The following is an 18,347-nucleotide window of genomic DNA, read 5'->3' on the forward strand; positions in this document are numbered from 1 at the left end:
TCAGCTGTTCTCAGGATTCCGTGGAGGTATCCAGAGCAGTCGCTCAAGTTTTGGTTCTCTTTTACAATAGCTGCATTCGGAGATACTCTATATGAGGCATGTTTAGAGAAAGAGAAACGCTTATACCTGGAATTTATATTCTTCCAAGTAATCTTTTAGTCTTGTTGGTAAAGGCAGTCCCCAGATGGTACCGGTGCATTTGTTAATGGTGAGTCTGCAGAGATGCTGCAGAGGCGGCGCGGACGTGTAGAGCGGTTTGGTCAGATAAAGGTGAACAGTGCCGTTCCGGGGGGCTTCTGGGCCCGTTCGCTTATCCTTGCACATCTGAACGTAGTAGTCGATCAGATGAACCACACTGTCAAACTGTTTAAGCTTGGACTTGACACATATGATAGAGTCCAATCTGAACTTCCCATCTTGGTATTCGATTCGCAGGTTAGTCGGTCCAGCGGACGTTTTAACAGAGATTGTTAGTAGGTAGTCTGAATGCGAACTATCTCTAATCAAGAAAGTTCCTTCTGGTGCCTCTTTTAATTTCTCTTTGGCTTCATTAACAGTCATACTTCCCCAGTACCAACCTGGGGTTTTTGTTCAAAAAGAAAAAGAAAAGAGGATAAAATAGTTATTATAAAGAATTCTTAAAATAGGGCAAGTACTTGGCAACAATTTTTCTAGCTCTAAGAAGTGTGTGAATCAAAGTTTACCAGAGGCTACCAAAATTCTTTCGGTAGAAATTTAATGAAAATGTGGGTCCGTTTTATTTTAGGAACACAAACTGTGAGCCAGTTTTCTTTTTTACAAACTAACTTTCTGTAGCTCTTCTTTAAACCTTCTTAAGATTTCCTCCCAACCAAACAAAGGGATATTTGCAATATGACAAACGGGCTGACAGCGCAGGATGCTTCTAGCACTATTTGAGTGAAATCAAAGATTTAAAACAAATTAGAAACAACTAATCAGAAGTTAGAAATAAAAGCCATGCCCTTAAAAAACTGGATAACCCAACTCTAGTAATTCCAATAGGGTAAAAACAGAAGCAACGTTTTGGGTGCTCGGTCCTCACCCCCACTCTCCCCAAATCTGCTAATGGCCGCATCTCTCTGTTCAAAGCACGGCTATTTGCTTGTTTAAAAGTTCTAGAACAATAGCTTCCGTTTGCTGCTGTGATTACAACTGCCTTATCAGTCATCGAGAAAGGAGGGAAACCCCAGTTGATAATTACTACTTCAAGGTTACAGTCTTCCCCTAAACTCTTTCGGACTCTGCTGGAATCCAAACCCCATGACAACCGTCGGTCCCCAGATTCGATCTGCCTGCACCATCTCCTGGACCCATCCCGTTTCCAAAAACTACTTAAAGACATTCTGCATTTAAGAAGTTTGAACAATGTGCCCACACCTCTCCCCGCTGCGGCCCCCAAACTGGTGGGATACCTGCAACCTGCGGGTTCCTCCCGCCGAAGGAAAGCCCGTGGCCGGCACGGAAAGGCCGGAACCGCAAGTGAGGGACTTTCCCCTCTTCCTAGTCCTACCAAAACTTCAACTTTGCCCCAAACGAAAGCTTTTGGGGCAGGTTTTGAAAGCTTGCATGGTCGGCCAGAATTGTTTTTTCCCCCAATCTTTTCTTCTTTCAGATGCCGAGAGACGACAGCGAGCTGCGCAAAGCGCAGGACCGCGCTTGAAACCAGCACTACCCTCCCGGGCGCGCCGCCCCTGCAGGCCGCGCGCCTCCCGGCTGCGGCGGCCGCCCGCGCGGCAATCTGGCGGTCCCTGGACTTGGCCGCCCAGATCCCGGGCTGCAGCGGCTGCTCCGCCCGGCAGCCGGATGCAGCTGAAGCTGCGAGCAGCGCAGCGCCCACTAGCCGCCCGCGCACCCCGCGGAAAGGGAGGCTCCGGGCACTTTCTCCGACTCGCGTTCGAGCCCGAGCGCCGATTCTCGAGCAGCCGCGGAAAATAGAAAACGCTCCAGTGCCCTAAGAGGTTGTTTCCAAGGAGCCCTTCTCGGCTTTGCCCTCCCCCAGGCCCCTGAGTCCCTCGAGAACCACTTTCCTTTTGCACTCCAAGGATCCAGGGCCGCGCGGGCATCCTCTCCGCGGTCCCCCGCCCTGAGGCGGGGAAGGGAAGCGAGAGGACGTCTTTCTATCCCATTCTTTGCTTCCCTCCTCGGCCCCACTTCCCAGCTGCGCTCCCCGCCAGCACAGCCCCCAGCCGCGTCTTTGGGGAGGCGCCCCCTCCCGCACGCCTCGTGGCCGGTCCGCTCCCTACCTGTTTGACTGAGCTCCCGCAGGGCCTTCGCCAGACGCGCCGCCTCCGGGGACGGCTCCTCCGCCGACCCTGCGGTCCCCCACTGGCTCCGTGTCCCTTCCGCGCCATTCCCGGAGGGCTCGAGGCACCGCAGGGTCATGGGAGAAAGGTCACCGCGGCAAAGACAGGTGGCCGCCCGAGCTGGAGTCAAAGAGGGGCACGCGTCCTTCCTGGAAGTCAGTGGGAACCCAAAAACGCGTCCCTGGGGGGTATCCGAAATGGTGGGGGAGGGGATGGGGAGCGGCTGGCTCTTCCTCCCCAGGTCCTGAACGACGGATGGCAAAGTCCCCCGCAGGCGCGGTCACCCACAGTTTGCCTGCAAAGAGAAAGTGTAGGTTGGGTCAGTTCGAACCGGACCCCTACGGCTGGGGCGTGGGTGGGAAGACACAGACGTGGAAAATCCCGGGGACTCCTCCGCATCGATGCTCCCGCACCATTTAACCCCAAGCATCCAGTTACCGCCCTGGCCCAGCTCTAGAGAAAGGAGGATAAAGAGAGAGCATGGATCCAAGACGCAAGAGTTGGCGCGGGGGGTTGGGGGGGGAGGGAGGGAGGGGACAGGATGAGGGTGGGGAACAGGGTGTCTTCCCGCCCAGGGCTGCTTGCTGAAATCGCAGACTAGAAGGGCAAAGAGTCACCTGCGGGTAGGGTGGTAAATAGGCCCTAGTCAACTAAGAGTAGAAAAAATTTTCAAGAAAAGATCCCCAAATGGGCGATGCTATCTCACACCCCGCACAGCCCCGGGGGCCCGGGAGAACCACCCAGCACACACCCGGTTCCCCGCCCTGTAGCGCCGCGGGGCTCCGGGGGCCAGAGCCGCCAGCCCGCGGCGCCGAGGTGCGCCAGCAGCCCCATCCCCGGCCCGGAGGCTGCCTCGCTCCCCTCCCCCCGCCTCCCGGTGCCCGCTCCGGGAGGGGTGGGAGGCGCCGTCCCGCGCCGCGGCGGTCGCTCCCGGGGCCGGGCGGCTGCCGCTGCTGTTGCCGCCGCGGGCGCTGTCGAGGAATCGGCCGGAGCGCGCAGCCCTCGCGGGGGCTCAGAGACGCAGCCAGGGCCGAGCAGGCGGCGGCGAGCGCCTCGGGACGTGCAAGACGACGAACGCCGAGCCCTTACCTCGGCCTCGGCCGCCGCCTCCACACCAGGCAGCCTCCCCAGTGGACATGGGGCGGGGGAGCCGGGAGGGGCCCGGGAGAGGCCCAAGTCTACCCGAGTTTCCCCTACTGAGTTTTAATTTGGAACGAAATGCCTGGGGATGCGACGAGCCCTGCGCTCTGCGGTGGCGGCCGGAGTTCTCTGAGCAGAGGGCAAACAAAAGCCCCGGGGATCATCGCCTAGAACCCCGGGGCTCCGACAACCCCCGCCCCGGGCAGCTGCTAGGTTTCCCTCTGGCTGCGACCAAGGAGGTGGGAAGCAGAGAGGGAGGAGGAAGGCGCTAGGGCGGGAGGCAGGCGGGTGGGGAGGAGCGGGAGATCAGGTTATTAGGATTATTAATTTGGATGGCAGTTTAGGGGGGGAAAACAGCCACTCCGGAGACTCCCCGACGCCGAGAAGAAAGCGGAAAAAGCAGGCAGTAGCGCCCGGCCGCGGGACAGAGCCGCGGCTCGGACTCTCCCCCCCGCCCCGGCGGCTCCAAACTGCGGAAGCCAGGCTGCCGGGTGCTCGCGGCCGCGCCCCGGTGCCCTCCCCAACGACCCTCCTCCGGGCGGAGCCTTCGGGCTCCCCAGATCGGTACCTGCCGCCAGCCTCGGCCCGAGCTCCTCCGGCGCCCGGGCTGCGGGCGCAGGGGATCCTGAGGCTGTGCGCCCGGGGCCCCGGCGCGCACTGTCCGCGGCCCGCGCAGCGCCGGTGGCGGCGGGCGAGGAGGCTCATGCTTCAAGGGAAGTCCAAGGCCCGCGAGCCGCGGCGGCGGGGCGGCGGCGGCAGCGAGACTTGGCAAGAGTTAAACGTCTGTCCCTGGAGCGGCGTGCGCGCGCGACTACCCAGCCCGACGCGCCTCCCTCGCTCCCCTCCTCCCTCCCCCGTCTGCGCTCGCCCTGCGCCCCGCCCGGCTGCTGCGGAGGCCGCTTTCCAGGAACTTTCCAGGAATCCGCCTCACGTGACCGCGGCCCCCGCTACTGCTTTAAAGAGGCTCGGGCGCTAATGCGCAGGCTTCGGGGGAGGCGGGCTCGGAGCGCTCCGGTGCGGGTTAGGGCGATGCGGCTGCTCTGGCATCCGCTGTCCTCTGACCCCACAGCCGGGAGTGCTGGAAGACGCCGGAGAAGCCACCGGCCACCACCATCCGGTTTCGGCGGCCGAAGCCTGCCCCCTACCCGTGCTAGCCGGCGTCGAGCGAGTAACAGACATCCTCGTCCCTCGGCCCGCCCCGGGGGTTTGTCTTTCCCATCCCCTCTGCGCCTCTCGGCGACCCTCCAGGCCGCCCTTTTTGTGAGCCAGGTACAGGAGAGACCAGAGGTTTTCGGAAACGGCCCCTCCTGTCTTAAGGCACATTACTGGGGTGGGGGAGGCCCCTTTCCCGCCCCCGTGCCCACGCCCGAGAGCCGCAGAGAGCAGGCCGGAGGCTGTGCCCTCGGCCCAGGTCCTAGGAGGCAGCCAGCGGGTGGAGAGCGGCGCCTCCTTAAGCGGCGCTGGCCGCTCTCAGTCCCCTCCCCCGGGCGGTCCTGCTGGCTGTCTCCCGCACCGGCCCAGCCGGACTCCTCCCCTCCTCGTCCTCCTCTCCGCTGCACCGTCTCTCTCCCGCCGCCCGGAGGCCCGCCCCGTTCACCTGCGCCGCCTGCAGAGGGGCGCGCTGAAGTGCTGGGCGGCGGGCCTCGGTGCCTGAGTCGGGAGAGCGCTGGTCTCTGCGCATTCCCGCAGGCCTGGCGCCCAGGGACTGGGAATTCGGAAAGATCCGGTCACTTCTCCCCTGCCCGGGACCCTCACCTCCTCCCACCCGGTTGGAGGCCACCTGGCCACCGTTGGAACTTGCCTGCATGCCCGCCCCCCGAAATGTGACCTCCTTGAAATGTGACCTACTTTTTAAAAACCATCAACACTCATGGAAAAACCGGATCCAAAATTTCGATAACCATTTTTCTTTGACATACTATTCGATTGCATCACTGCTCATAAGCTTGAAAGGTCAATGGCCACTTTTAGCTGAAGCGGCGTCTATGGGGAGGTTGGGCGAGGAAGGAGGGGGCGTCGGGGAGGCGCGGCTCACAAACCTTGCCGGGTGCCCCCCCTACCGGCTCTAGCAGGAAGCGTAAACCAGCTCCCAGCCTTCAGGCTCAGACTGAGGGAGTCAGGGATGAATGGTTTTCTCAATTTTCATGCCTTTGAGCAAGAAACTATGCAATTAATAGGCAGGTGAGCCGGGGGTGGGGGCGCATTTCCCAGCTAACAAAGGGCTTTGTCAACGATGAAGTCGTGTGCACAGAATTACTTTTATATTTTAGACCGTCTTTGATGTGGAGGGCAGAACTAATTGAACCCTAGTTAAAACCCTTTATAAAGAAGCTGAATAATTTTGCACGAGTCGTTTACCGTCTTTGGACCCTCAGCCTTTTCTCTGCAGTTAAGTGACTGGACTCTGGTTCTGGGTGAGGGACTGGGGTGAACGAAGAGTCAAATTCCATGTAGAGCTTGCGTGTAGTCTGAGGTCCCAAACCTTTAAGAGTATTTCATACGGCTTCTCCTTCATCAGTAGAGAATCCTAGAGGAAAGGTGTACCCACTTTTCAGTAGTTTAAAAGATACTTTAAAATTTTTACAAAGATAAAATAAACAATTTCTATTGAATTGTCAGTTGAAATGAATCTGCCAGCAACCTTTCTTAATGTGCTTTCCTGTTGCCTCCTAAGGGTCTTTGCACATGCTATTCTCTCTTCCCAGAATGCCGTTCCCCAGATTGGGTGCGTGGCCAGCTCTCATCATTCAGGTCCCAGCTCAAAGTCACCTCCAGAGAGAGCCATTGTCCACAAAGCTTACAATAAGCGCAATGCCAGCTGTAGGGGCACCAAGTTTGTACCAAAGTAGGATTTTCAACTTTTGTTTCTAAAATGTTTCTCAGCAATGCCCAGCATTTTGTTGGCCTTTTAATCCCAAGCAACACATATAGGAACTTCTTAGGGAAATGTTTATGGGATCATGTTAAGTGAAAACAGTAGAATATGAAGTTGTAGCTATGCTATGATTACAGCATTATAAAATGACAAATGCACGTGGGCAAAAACAAGTGAAGGTGAAGAAATGAAAGGTGCTATTTTTAGGGTGGCAGGATATGGGTGAATTTTTAAATTTGATTTTCCTTAATACTGTTTCAGTATTTTTGGTACAGTCATCATTTTCCAAAAATCACATGTGGGTCAGTGTCTTCACTGACTCTAAGTGAGTAGAGTGTAGTTTGTAGAGCTTATAACTCCTGTCCTGATGGACGTCTCCCCTGAACTCCAGACCTGCCACTCACCATCACCTTTCAGATGTCTGATAGGCATCTGCAGTTTAATATGTGCCAAACTGAGACCTGACAATCCCTTCAAACAACCCCCCTTTAAAACAAACACAAAAGCAAAAGTCATTCCTCCCTCATTCTTCCCCATCTCTGAAAATGTCAATTCCTGTCTTTGGTTGCTCGGGCCAAAAGCCTTAGAGTCGTCCCTGACTGCTCTTTCTCACACACCCCACGTCCCACCTGTCAGCCAGTCCTTTGGTTTCACAGTAAACCCAGAACTGAAGCACTTGCCACATCTCCACCCCCCAGTCCGAGCCTCCCCATCTCTGCTGCCTTCTGCTGCAGCCCCCTTCTTGGCATCCCCTTACAGACCCCTCACAGAGCAGCGAGAGTGATCCTGTGACAGTAAGTCATTTCATGTCCCTCCCCGCTCCAACCCAAATGGCTGCACCGCACCAGAGTAAAAGACAAAATCCTAAAAGCCACCCTCAAGCCCCTACAAGATCCGGTCCTGCTTACTACTCCGATCTCATCTCCTCCTGCTCTGTTCCTTGATCCATCTGCTCAAGTCATGTTGGACTCCTTGCTATTTCTAGAACGTGCCACCCATGCTCCTTCCTCAGGGCCTTTGTCTATGCTGTCTCCTCTACCTACCATGCTCTTGCTTCAGATATCTGCATGGTTTGCTCCCTCACTTCCTCAGATCTTTATTCGGTGTCACCTTCTTAATGAGACTTTGCCTGATCACCCTAATCAGAATTGACCCCCAAGGCACACACTTATCTTTCGTCCCTACTCTAGTTTTCTCCTTAACACTGACCACTCTCTAACCTAGTTTGTTTTATTTCTTGATCTGGCTTCCCGTCTCTCTCCCCAACTAGAAGGTGAGCTTCATGAAGACGTGTATTTGTATTTGCATTGTTCACAGCTGTATCTTAGCATCTGGAAGGTAGTAGGGATTCCACATAATTGTTGGGTGGATGGACGCATGGATGGATGGATGCTTCAGCAGCATGGTTTCCAAGTTAAACTGCCCAGGCGTGAATCCTCACTCAGCCACTGCCTACCGCATATGCGATCACTGGCAAATTATGGATATGATGATAGAACTTACCTTATAGGGCAGTTGTGAGAATTAAATGAGATAATCTATAAAAAGTGCTTTGGCACTCAGCAAATAAGATTAGCTGTTATTTCTGCTGTCATCGTTTTACTCTCAGTGAGTTCGGACTTTTGCCCCTCTGGGTAAGATTACCTTATATTTGCCTGTATGAAACTCAGCGGTCACCCTCTCGGGACTACCTGAGAACTTGTACTTGATTCTCTGGAGTTCCCCTTTAGCTTTGCACTTATAGGGTAAACAAGTGATTCCCTTGTCCCTAGATTTTCAGGACTATGCCGGTCCTGTTCAGTGGGGCAGGTGCATGGCTGCAGTCATGAACTGTCATTCTACTTGAGGGGGGAAGCGAGAGTGATTTTCACAGAGCTGGAGGGCTTCTTCTGCTCCCTGCATTGAGGAATTGTGAAGGTTTGCAAATACCCTCCATGTGCCAAGGCCAAACAGGCATTCTTGGTCTTGCAATGCAGATGTTCTTAGGCTGGAATTGCTGAGTGCTCTGCACCGAGCTTCTGCTGAGTGGCAGAGAGAGGTTTTTACTTTTTGTTTGGAGGATGGGGAGCTATAGGATGATCCTTGGCTGTTGTCTCTGAAGCACCTGTGGGCAGAAGGTACCCTTGTGAGTGGCCACCATCCCTTCCTTTTAGAATTTGTCATCTCACCACCACCACCAGCATCACACACACACACACACACACCACCCTCACGACTCCCTGTGATTCTGAGACCCACTTTCTGGAGAGCATCTGACCCAGGATAGCAAATAAGTACCCCATGCCCCTGGACACAGAGCTTTGTCCAGTATCACAACCCAAGCAGATGTGATTTTTTAGGATTTGATGTAAATGCTGCAAGAGAAATAATCCCTCCCTTTTTGAGATGATGAGCAGGCATGACCACATAAGCCAACTTTTCCACCACTTGGAAAGAGACTGTCAAAGAACAAAGGCAACGGAGAAGAAAGCAGAACGCAGGTTGGAGTGTGACCGAGAGATTCTTGAGCACTTGAATCCAACCTGCCTGAAGCTGCACTACCCTTGGGCTTCTCAGATATAGGGGTGAACGAGTTAATTTTTTCCCAACTGGTTTGATTTGGATTTCTGTAACTTGCAATCAGAGACACTCTCATGGGGTGTAGTGGGTTGGAAATGGAAGGATCTATGGAGGGAGTGGAATGGGGAATTGAGAAGATGAGGAATAAAGTTACTTCTATTTTAACGAGCATCTCTTACTTTTCATCTGGTGCTCCTCAGTACCAATTCCTTTTTACAATGGTCTTGCTCCATCCTCATAATGGAGGACACTCACTAGTGGACAGAGGAAGAGGAGCGGATGCTGCTGGCTTCAGTGCTCTGGGTCAGGGATGGGGGAGGGAGAAGCTAGGCAGATGGCTTTCCCCTAGTCTCCTGGGACCCAGAAACATGGTAGATGGCTATGCCCTTGGTCTTTCCACTCACAGAAGTGAAGGGGAATCATGTTCTAGGACAGTGGTTGTCAATGTTAAGTCACAGGTCTCTCAGAAATTCTAGTAAAATCTATAGACCAGAGTTCCCAAACCACCTGCCTATGGGCCATATTTGCCCTTCAGAGTGTTATGGTTGATGTGCCAGGATTCTAAAAAAAAAAAAAAAGAGTGAGCCAAATTTAAAATCCAGAGATTTCAGACCAAAGAGATCCCGAGTTCTGCTTTCTCTTAACCAACCATAAGATCCGTCCACACTGGGTGCCATCCCCTCAAGGCAATGATGGGCTGAAGCAGCGTGGCGGCTGCCCCCTTTGCAAGGCACATGCCCTCCCATTCACCACAGTCCTCGCCATAGCCTGTGGTCTGCCCAGCATGGAACATCGCTTGCCGTTTGTCATCATCCTTGCATTGCTGATTTTTCTTATGGTGGAGAAGTATTTCTCAAGCCCCAAGTCTCTACCTGCAGCAGGATAATGGAGGATAGACTCAAGAGACTGAATATTTCAAGACAAAGGGGAAAGAACTTATTTCTCTGTGGAAGGGAAGCATATTGCTCTGTGTTTAATAGGCACACAAAGTGTGGCTGGGCTCTCACACCTGACCTACTCCATTCTTCTGCATTCCTACCTGGCCAGGCAGGCATTTGCATGTAGGCTCCATCGAAGACTTTCTCTGCAGAAGAAAGTTCTGGAGGCACAGGATTAACTGACAACCAGAAGCCTGACCATGAATTCCCAGGGGCCTGTTGACCTCAGGTGAGAACCCTTGTCCTAGAGAGTGGATGGTCTCTATTTAAGCACTCCTGACAGCGAAAGGTCTGCCCTCAGCATTGTAGGGGACTCTGTTTATTGGAATCCGTCTATCTAGTCAGAGGACCGTCAACCATAAGACTTTAGTGCTGGAAAGGACACCATTTCACTCATGCAAAATAATTTTCTTTATCTCCTTTCTCCTCCCTCACAATACTCTAACCTTCTGGACTCCTTGTTTCTCAAACACACCAACCTGCCCCAGGGCCTTTGAACGTGTTGATCTCTCTGAAATGCTCTTTCCCCAATATTCTCATGGCATCACTCCCTCACTTTGTTCAGGTCTTTGCTCAGAGAGGTCTTCCCTTTCTTGTCAGTGACTATTTCTTTCCCCAGCTTTATTTTTCATCCCAGTACTTACCACTACCTGACATTATAATGGTTTTTCATTTGTCATTTGTTTAATGTCTCTCTCCCACTGGAATATAAGGAGGGGCTTTGCTGTATTCACTACTGTGTCCCCAGCACTACAAGCAGCTCCTGGCCCATAGAAGATACCCACTGTAAAGTTATTGAATGAATGAATCAATCAGTCAAGTGCATTTACAAGTGAGGAAACCAAAACACTTTTATTACCTTTCTTCTGGCCTGGATCCCTTCACCTCTTTCTTCCTCCCTTGCTTAGATGTGCTTCTCAGTGTAATCTCCGGCTTAGCCTTCAGGCTCTGGTCTGCTACCAAGAGGAGCTTGGCTCTCTTGGAGTTTCTCCTTTATCTCCAAGAGCCCTGACCTCACGACTATGGTACTAGTACACAGCATGTGAGAGATTCACCCACTCACCAAACGTTCATGAGTACTTAAAATGTTCCAGGCCTTGGGGACAAATGTAATTCAGCCCACTCTTAAGGAGGTCTGGGTCTAGTGAGAGAGATCCCATCAGCAAATCCTTCTAACAAAGGGTAAAAAGTCGTGGGGGAATGCTCAGAGTGGTTTTGCAAGCAGCTGGGAAGTACCTTGGAGAGTCCAGAAAGGCTTCACAGAAGAGGGGACCTTGATCGATCCCCTTAACTTCTCTGGATCCTTGTTTTCTGGTGGAAAATTTGGACTTGATAAGCTGCTATGTTTTCTCATTCAAATCACCTTCCAAGCTCTATTCCACGACCTCCCAAAGAGCAGCTGATGCTGTTATTAGACCTAAGCCTGGGCAGCTTCTAGGTATATTTGATTTTCCAGAGAAGTTCACAAAGGTCAAGGCCTGGTGTGATGATGTGGTAAGCAGAACAGGGAGAAGAAATTCCTATTAGTAAATAACAAACACCACTCCTGGCTTAGTCCATGGAATTCTGAGAAGCAGCTGCACCCAGTGAACCAACCTGGAGATTGGCAAGCATGGGTGATACTAACTTTAACCAAGGCATGTGGCAGAGCTACAAGAGGCAAGCTGTAAACAGTACAAACAGTAGCCACCTCCTCAAGCCAAAGGATAACCTTCATATACATCCACCTGGAAATCAGCTGATCGCATGCACAGGCCTTTCCTGCTCTCCTAGCATGTTAAAATTATAGTGGTCATGCCCTACCATAAAGGAAAGCAAGATAATATCCTCAGTTTCCTCTATAAGATGGTTTGTGTTTTCTTTGAGGAAGATTAGCCCTGAGCTAACATCTGCCAGCAATCCTCCTCTTTGTTGCTGAGGAAGACTGGCTCTGAGCTAACATCTGTGCCCATCTTCCTCTACTTTATACATGCCTACCACAGCATGGCTTGCCAAGTGGTGCCATGTCCCCACCCGGGATCTGAACCAGTGAAGCCCAGGCCAACGAAACAGAACATGCGCACTTTGCTGCGCACCGGGCCGGCCTCTATATCATGGTTTTAATTTGTCTTCACCAATATACTAAAGTGTATACCTGGTTTTATTCTTATAACGACCCTTTGATGATAGTAGAAAAAAGTACCTGCTTTACATGTAAGCAAATTAAGCCAAAGTAGATTAGGTGACGTTTGTACTTGTAACAAACTGACCTTAGGAAAACAGTCTAAGGTTTAGTACGAACAAAAAAAAAATTTAAGTGGAAAAGTATCTTGGAGGGTAAGTTGCTTTTAAAATAGGTCATTCAAATAACTGAAAGTGCTATTCAAACAAATGTGGCTATAACATTTTCAAAGGTTATTTACCATATTTAAACATAGACCAGGGATAAAGAATTGAGGGAGAAAGTTGGCTTCTTTCTGTTTTGTTTTAAAATACTCCCAATAAGAAATAGCTACATTTCAGTATGTGCCAACAATTCTAAAATAAACACTAAAGTCTTGTTTCTTATAAAATACAAAAAAAAAAAAAACAAACTATTTAGAAATAACTCTGTGAACATCATGCTGGTAAGTCCTGCCATTTTTCCTTTGGATTTTCCAAAGCTTACTGGGAAGGAGATTTTTATTGCAAATTCCTTTTTTTTTTTCCTGCCCATTTTTAAAACCAATACTTAAAAGAGGCGAATTTTTCTGACAAAGTCATCAGGCAAATCCTTGTCTCTCACAACATAATATTTTTAGCCCAAGGCCTATAATGCCCTTCCACTCTGCCACAACCAAGTTTCCCTGCCGCATGTCCATTGTCAACCAGATTAAATGTGTTGGAATCTGTTCATTCTAGCCATTAAATGGATAGAAATAAAGACGGCATAATAAAGATGGCACAATAAATAAAGACGGTATGAATAAACAAATACTCTGATAGCAACTGGGAAATCAGAAGACCGTTATAATATGCCAACATCTCACATAAAGAATAAAACAGCAGCTACCAAAGCCCACTCACTATAGACTGACACCTCTCATGAGCACAGTCACGAAACACCCAGGAAGGCAAGCTTGGTTCAACATTCAAAAGCAATCGGTAAAATTCACAATCTCAACAGACTAAAATAGTAAAATCATATAATTATCTCAATACATGTAAAAAAGACCATTTATAAAATTCAACATCCATCATAAAAAAATTTCAGCAGGGGCCAGCCCGGTGGCATAGCGATTAGGTTTGCACATTCTGCTTCAGTGGCCTGTGGTTCATCAGTTCAGATCCTGGGTGTGGACCTACGTACCGCTTGGCAAGCCATGCTGTGGCAGGTGTCCCACATATAAAGTAGAGGAAGATGGGCATGGATGTTAGCTCAGGGCTAATCTTCTTCAAAAAACCATTTCAGCAAACTAGGAATAGAAGGAGACTTCCTTGATCTGACAAATCTTATCTACAAAAAACCAACAGCTAACATCATTTTTAACGGTAAAAGATTGAATGCTTTCTCGCTAAGGCTGGGAACACAGCAAGAATGTCCACTTTTACAACTTCTTTTCACCATTGTATTGGAGGTCCTAGCCAGTGTAATAAGACAAGAAAATAAGTAAAAGTGTATAGATTGTAAAGAAAGAAGTAAGAATGTCTTTAATTGCAAACAGTATAATCATACATAGAAAATTCTAAGGAATCAAAAATACAAATAGTTACTACAACAAATATGTGAGTTTAGCCAGGTTTCAGGATACAGGTCAATATAAAAAATAAATTCTTTTTCTATTTATTAGCAACAAACTACTGGGAATTGAAAAAACATTAAAAATGCCATTTATAATAGATTAAAAAACATAAAATATTTAGAGATCAATTTACTCAAATATGTGCAACACCTGCACATTGAAAAAAAATTTTAAGTGCTGAAAGAAATTAAGGAAGAACTAAACAAATGAAGAGACAGACCATAATCATGGATGCAAGAAGTCAACACTGTTAAGATGTCATCTCCCCAAATGGATCTACAGATTCAATACAATTCTAAACAAAACCTCAGCAGCCTTTTTGTTGTTGTTGTCATAGAAATTGAAAAACTGATTCTAAAATTTATTTGGAAATGCAAAAGACTTAGAAATGATTTTTGAAAAAGAATAACCAAGTTGGAGGATTCACCCTGTCTGAGTTCAAAGTTTATTCTAAAGCTACAATAATCACAACAGTGCAGTACTGGTCTAAAGATACACATATAGATCAAAAGAACGGACTAAAAAGTCCAGAAATAGGTTCACCAAGATACAGTCGACTGATTTTCAACAAAAGTTCCCAGGTATTTCAATGGACACAGGATGGTTTTTCAACAAATAGTACCGGAACAATTGGACATCCATACAGCAAAAAAAAAAAAAAAAAAAAAAGACGTTGACCCTTACTTCATACCACATACAAAAACTAACTTGAAATGAATCATAGATCTAAACGTAAGAGACAAAACTATAAACTTCTGAGAAAACATAGGAGAAAAGCTTGTTACCTTGGGTGAGGCAAAGGTCTCTTAGAACACAAACATCACAAACCATAAAAGAAAAGATTGATACACTGGACTCTACCAAAATTAAAAACTTCTGCTCTCAAGAAGTAATGTTATGTGAATATATGTCAATAAAGCTAATGTTAAGAAAATGAAAAAAAAGCCACACACTTGGAAAATTATTAGAAAATTCTATATCGGGTAAGGGACTTATATTCAGAATACTTATAAAGAACTTTTATATAGAACTGTTATATAAAGTTCTATAAACTATAAAGTTTTATACAAAGTTATAAAGAACTTTTACAGCTCAATAAGAAGAATATTAAAAAAACTCCAACTAAGAAATGGTCGAAATACTTAAACAGACACTTTCACCAAAGAATATATATATATATGGCAAATTAGCTCATTCAAAGATGCTAATTTGAATTTAGGGAAATGAAAATTGAAACATGAGAAGATACCATTGCACACCCAGTAGAATGTCTAAAATTTAAAAGACTGACGTGACCAAACACTGGCAAACATATGAAGCGACTGAAGCTCTCAGACTGCTGGTGAGAATGGAAAATGGTAAAAACCTCCTTAAACAGCTTGGCAGCTTCTTATAAAGTTAAACATACACTTATTATATGATCCATCAATACCAACCCCCGGTATTTATGCAAGAGAAATGAACTCATACATCCATGCAGAGACCTGTACATGAATGTTTATAACAATTTTATTCATAATAGCTAAAGACCGGAAACAGCCTAAATGTTCACCAACAAGTGAATAGATAAATTGTGCTACATCCAGAGGATAGAATAACACTCAGTAACAAAAAAAGAACAAACTACTGACACATGCAATTATATGAATTAGTCTCACAAAGCAATAAGGCTAAGTTCGAGAAGCCAGACAAAAGGCTCCATATTATAGGATTCTGTTTATGTGACATTCTGAAAAGCGGGTCAGATGTTGCCAGGAAATAGGGGAGGGGAAGGAGATAGACTGCAAAGGAGCGTGACAGGACTTCTGGAGTCAACAGAAATGTCGTCTATCTTGATTGAGGCAGCAGTTTTATGACTGTATACAATTGACAAATCTCCCTGAAGGGCACACTTTAAAGGGGTAAATTTTATTTTATGTAAATTATTCCCCAATAAACCTGACTCTTAAAAGGGTAAAACTACATAAGAATTACCTTGGAGAAGGACAAACGGGGGAAAGCTGAAGTCTCACATTATTCAGGATAAGATGCCAGTGTACACGGAAGACTCCATCACTGACTAACCATCCTTCCCTCCAACTCACAGTTTGGCATTTGTGTGGTGTTCACCCTGGGAGGACAAATAAGGGGAGCAAGGGTGATTTTTTTCTTATCCCTGCCACTAAAAGGTCTAAACACACCTCCCCACTTTAATTCAGGTTATTCAAGAAAGTGAATAGTTCAGGTCCTGTGAAATTACATAGGAAAAGATATTGAGTTACCTTTAGTACTAAAAACAGGCTTAAAAATAGCACTCTTACCAGATCTTAAATGTTCTCACCACAAAAAAGAAATGGTAATTATGTGACGGGGTGATAATCATGTTGTAATATATAAATGGATCAAATCAACTCGTTGGATACCTTAAACTTACACAATGTTATATGTCAATTATATCTCAATTAAAAAAAATAATAAAAATAGCACTCTTACATTTCCCCAGAGGGGCTGAAGGTATTTGACACACATTCATTCCTAGCTCAGGAGAGCTCTGTGGGTCGGCAGAAATGAGGGAGAGCAAGATGCTGTGGCAACTGAGTAGTTTCGCCCCAAGGAGAGACATGGCTGGGTTTACGTGTTGCCGTGATCACTCAGGCAGTCCTGGTGTGAAAACTGAATTTGATCAGGGCAAAGCAAGATGGATAGACATAGCTGTTGAAATTACTCCTTGACAGACGATGAAGACCTCACTTAGGGTGAAAGAGGTAACAGAATTAGAGGTGGCAGTTCAGTGGGACTTGGCCAGTGGTTGAATATAAAGGGTGAGAGAGAAGGTGGCGTTGGGGATCACGCTGTTCCTGACTTGGTGAGGGATGTTGTCACATAGAAAGAACCTGGGGAAAACAGGCAAGAGGGTGTGCTTGGGAAGAGGAAGTGTTCCTGTGTGACGTCATCCATGTTGATCTGGGAGTTTCTTCTTGACTTTTTCCATAAGCCCTTCCTTCTCTGCCACAGGCCCCTCCTCTCTATTCTCACATTATATTAAATAATTAATAAAAGTAAGAAAATATCTAATTTATGTCCATCTCTCCCACTTAACTGGGAGCTCCTCAACGGCAGGGCCTGTGTCTTCTCCATTTTTGATCAAGTCCAAACTCCGTATCACGGCCCACCACACCTGCCTGACCTTGCTCCCGGTCCTCTCTTCTCCACGGAGCCATTCCTCTCTCACCTGCCGATGGCACATTGCTAGTCCTTCTGCCTGGAATGTCCTTCTGCCCTCACTCCCCACAATCCTTCCCATACCTGGAAATCTCTTAGTCATTCTTTAGGCCTCAGCTAAGCCCTTGTATCCCTTAGGAAACCTTCAATAATCCCCCAAAGCCTGTACAGGGCCTGAATGTTCCCACAGCGCCTCTACTTCTGGGTATATTAACACCCACCGCTCTATTACAACTGCTTGTTTTCCCCATTAACCTATAAGTTCCATAAGACCGTATGGTAGCTATAGTGGTAATAATATAATAATAATTAATAATAAATATTGACTAATGTTTATTAGGTACTTAATACATGCCAACCAGCCTTCCGAGTATTTTGACATATTAATTTATTTAGACTTCACAACAATCCTTCAAGGTAGGCCCTATTATTATCAGATTTTACAGGTTAGGAAACTAAAATATCGATCGAGAGGCAAGCAACTAGCTCAAGGTCAACATCCTAGAAAGGGTATTAATAAACAACAACAAGATCTATTTATTGTGTGCTCCCTAGTTCCTAACGTGGTGCCCATCAGAGAAAAGATGTTCCAGAAATGTTTGCAGAATCGATCTGAGGTGAGGAGGTTGTAGCTGAGCTGGCAGCTCACATCTGGCAGAGAAGGGAGGGCAGACCAGGCAAAACTCTCGTAAACAGCGGGCACCTACACCAGGCTCCTGGCCCAGGACACGACAATCCAGGGCAGCTGCTTTAGGGCCAAGAAGAGGTTCCTGCCTCTCAAAATAGTTCCAGGAAGGTTTTAATTATCATTCATTTTATTTCCAGGGGACATACCCTAGACACAAGCCTAGAATCCCTCTTACTGAATTCTTTATCTCACCCTGTGCTGACTTGTGACTGGTGACCCTCCCACTTCCCCCTAAAATGATTCCACACTCCATCCTCATCTCACCTTATAGTAGCTCCCTCTTGCGCATGTCATGTATCCTGATAACTTTCCTGGAGAGTACTAAGGTGAGGGCACACCACTGTGAATAACAGAGGAGCCCCCAATGGGGTTGTTCATTCTGTACGGAAGGGTCCTCAAAGAGCCACTCGGACCTGAGAGAGCTGTCCAGCAGTGGTTCTCAGCCTTGGCTGCACAGTAGTAACCTAGAATGCACCCCAAATTAATTAAATCAGAATCCCTGAGGGTGGGACCCAGGCGTTGATGTTTTCTAATCTCCCAGGGAGATTCCAAAGTTGAGACCCACTGCAGAGGTGCTCAACCTCACGCTCTCTCTCTCTCTGGCTTTCTCTCTATCTCTCCTTCTTTCTCTCTCTCTCAGTCTTTGTCTCCCTGCACTAGAGTTTGAGAACACTGGACCACCCTTTCCACACGGGGCAGGATGCTTGAGCCCTCGAGAACAATCAAGGCCCCATAAGCCTGACTTTAATAAAGCCCCATGGAAAAGAGTCAGCCCTTGTGGGCATAAGACTTCTGGACATCATAACCTGTCTAGATGTTGAAGGGAAAGTGGCACCTCTCCACTCAGTCCTGCACGGACAG

The 18,347-nt window shown here is 48.0% G+C and overlaps 1 protein-coding gene across 9 annotated transcripts in view; it reads right to left on the reverse strand.

Annotated features, from left to right (window-relative positions):
- The window catches only part of SOCS2 (suppressor of cytokine signaling 2), a 277,036-nt gene extending 265,821 nt beyond the window's left edge, over positions 1-11,215 (reverse strand). The window contains exons 1-5 of one of the 9 annotated variants that reach the window (XM_046646514.1): positions 11,073-11,215; positions 8,031-8,443; positions 5,823-5,991; positions 2,265-2,619; positions 127-578 (exon numbers count right to left, since the gene is read on the reverse strand). In XM_046646514.1, the coding sequence (XP_046502470.1) occupies positions 127-578; positions 2,265-2,403 (591 nt within the window). In that variant the 5' untranslated portion in view covers positions 2,404-2,619; positions 5,823-5,991; positions 8,031-8,443; positions 11,073-11,215. The other 8 variants (XM_046646513.1, XM_046646510.1, XM_046646511.1 and 5 more) reach the window with 8 other exon arrangements.
- Between the last annotated feature and the right edge of the window lie 7,132 nt (positions 11,216-18,347).

This window comes from Equus quagga, chromosome 19 (assembly GCF_021613505.1).
Source record: "Equus quagga isolate Etosha38 chromosome 19, UCLA_HA_Equagga_1.0, whole genome shotgun sequence".
Classification (NCBI taxonomy): domain Eukaryota; kingdom Metazoa; phylum Chordata; class Mammalia; order Perissodactyla; family Equidae; genus Equus; species Equus quagga.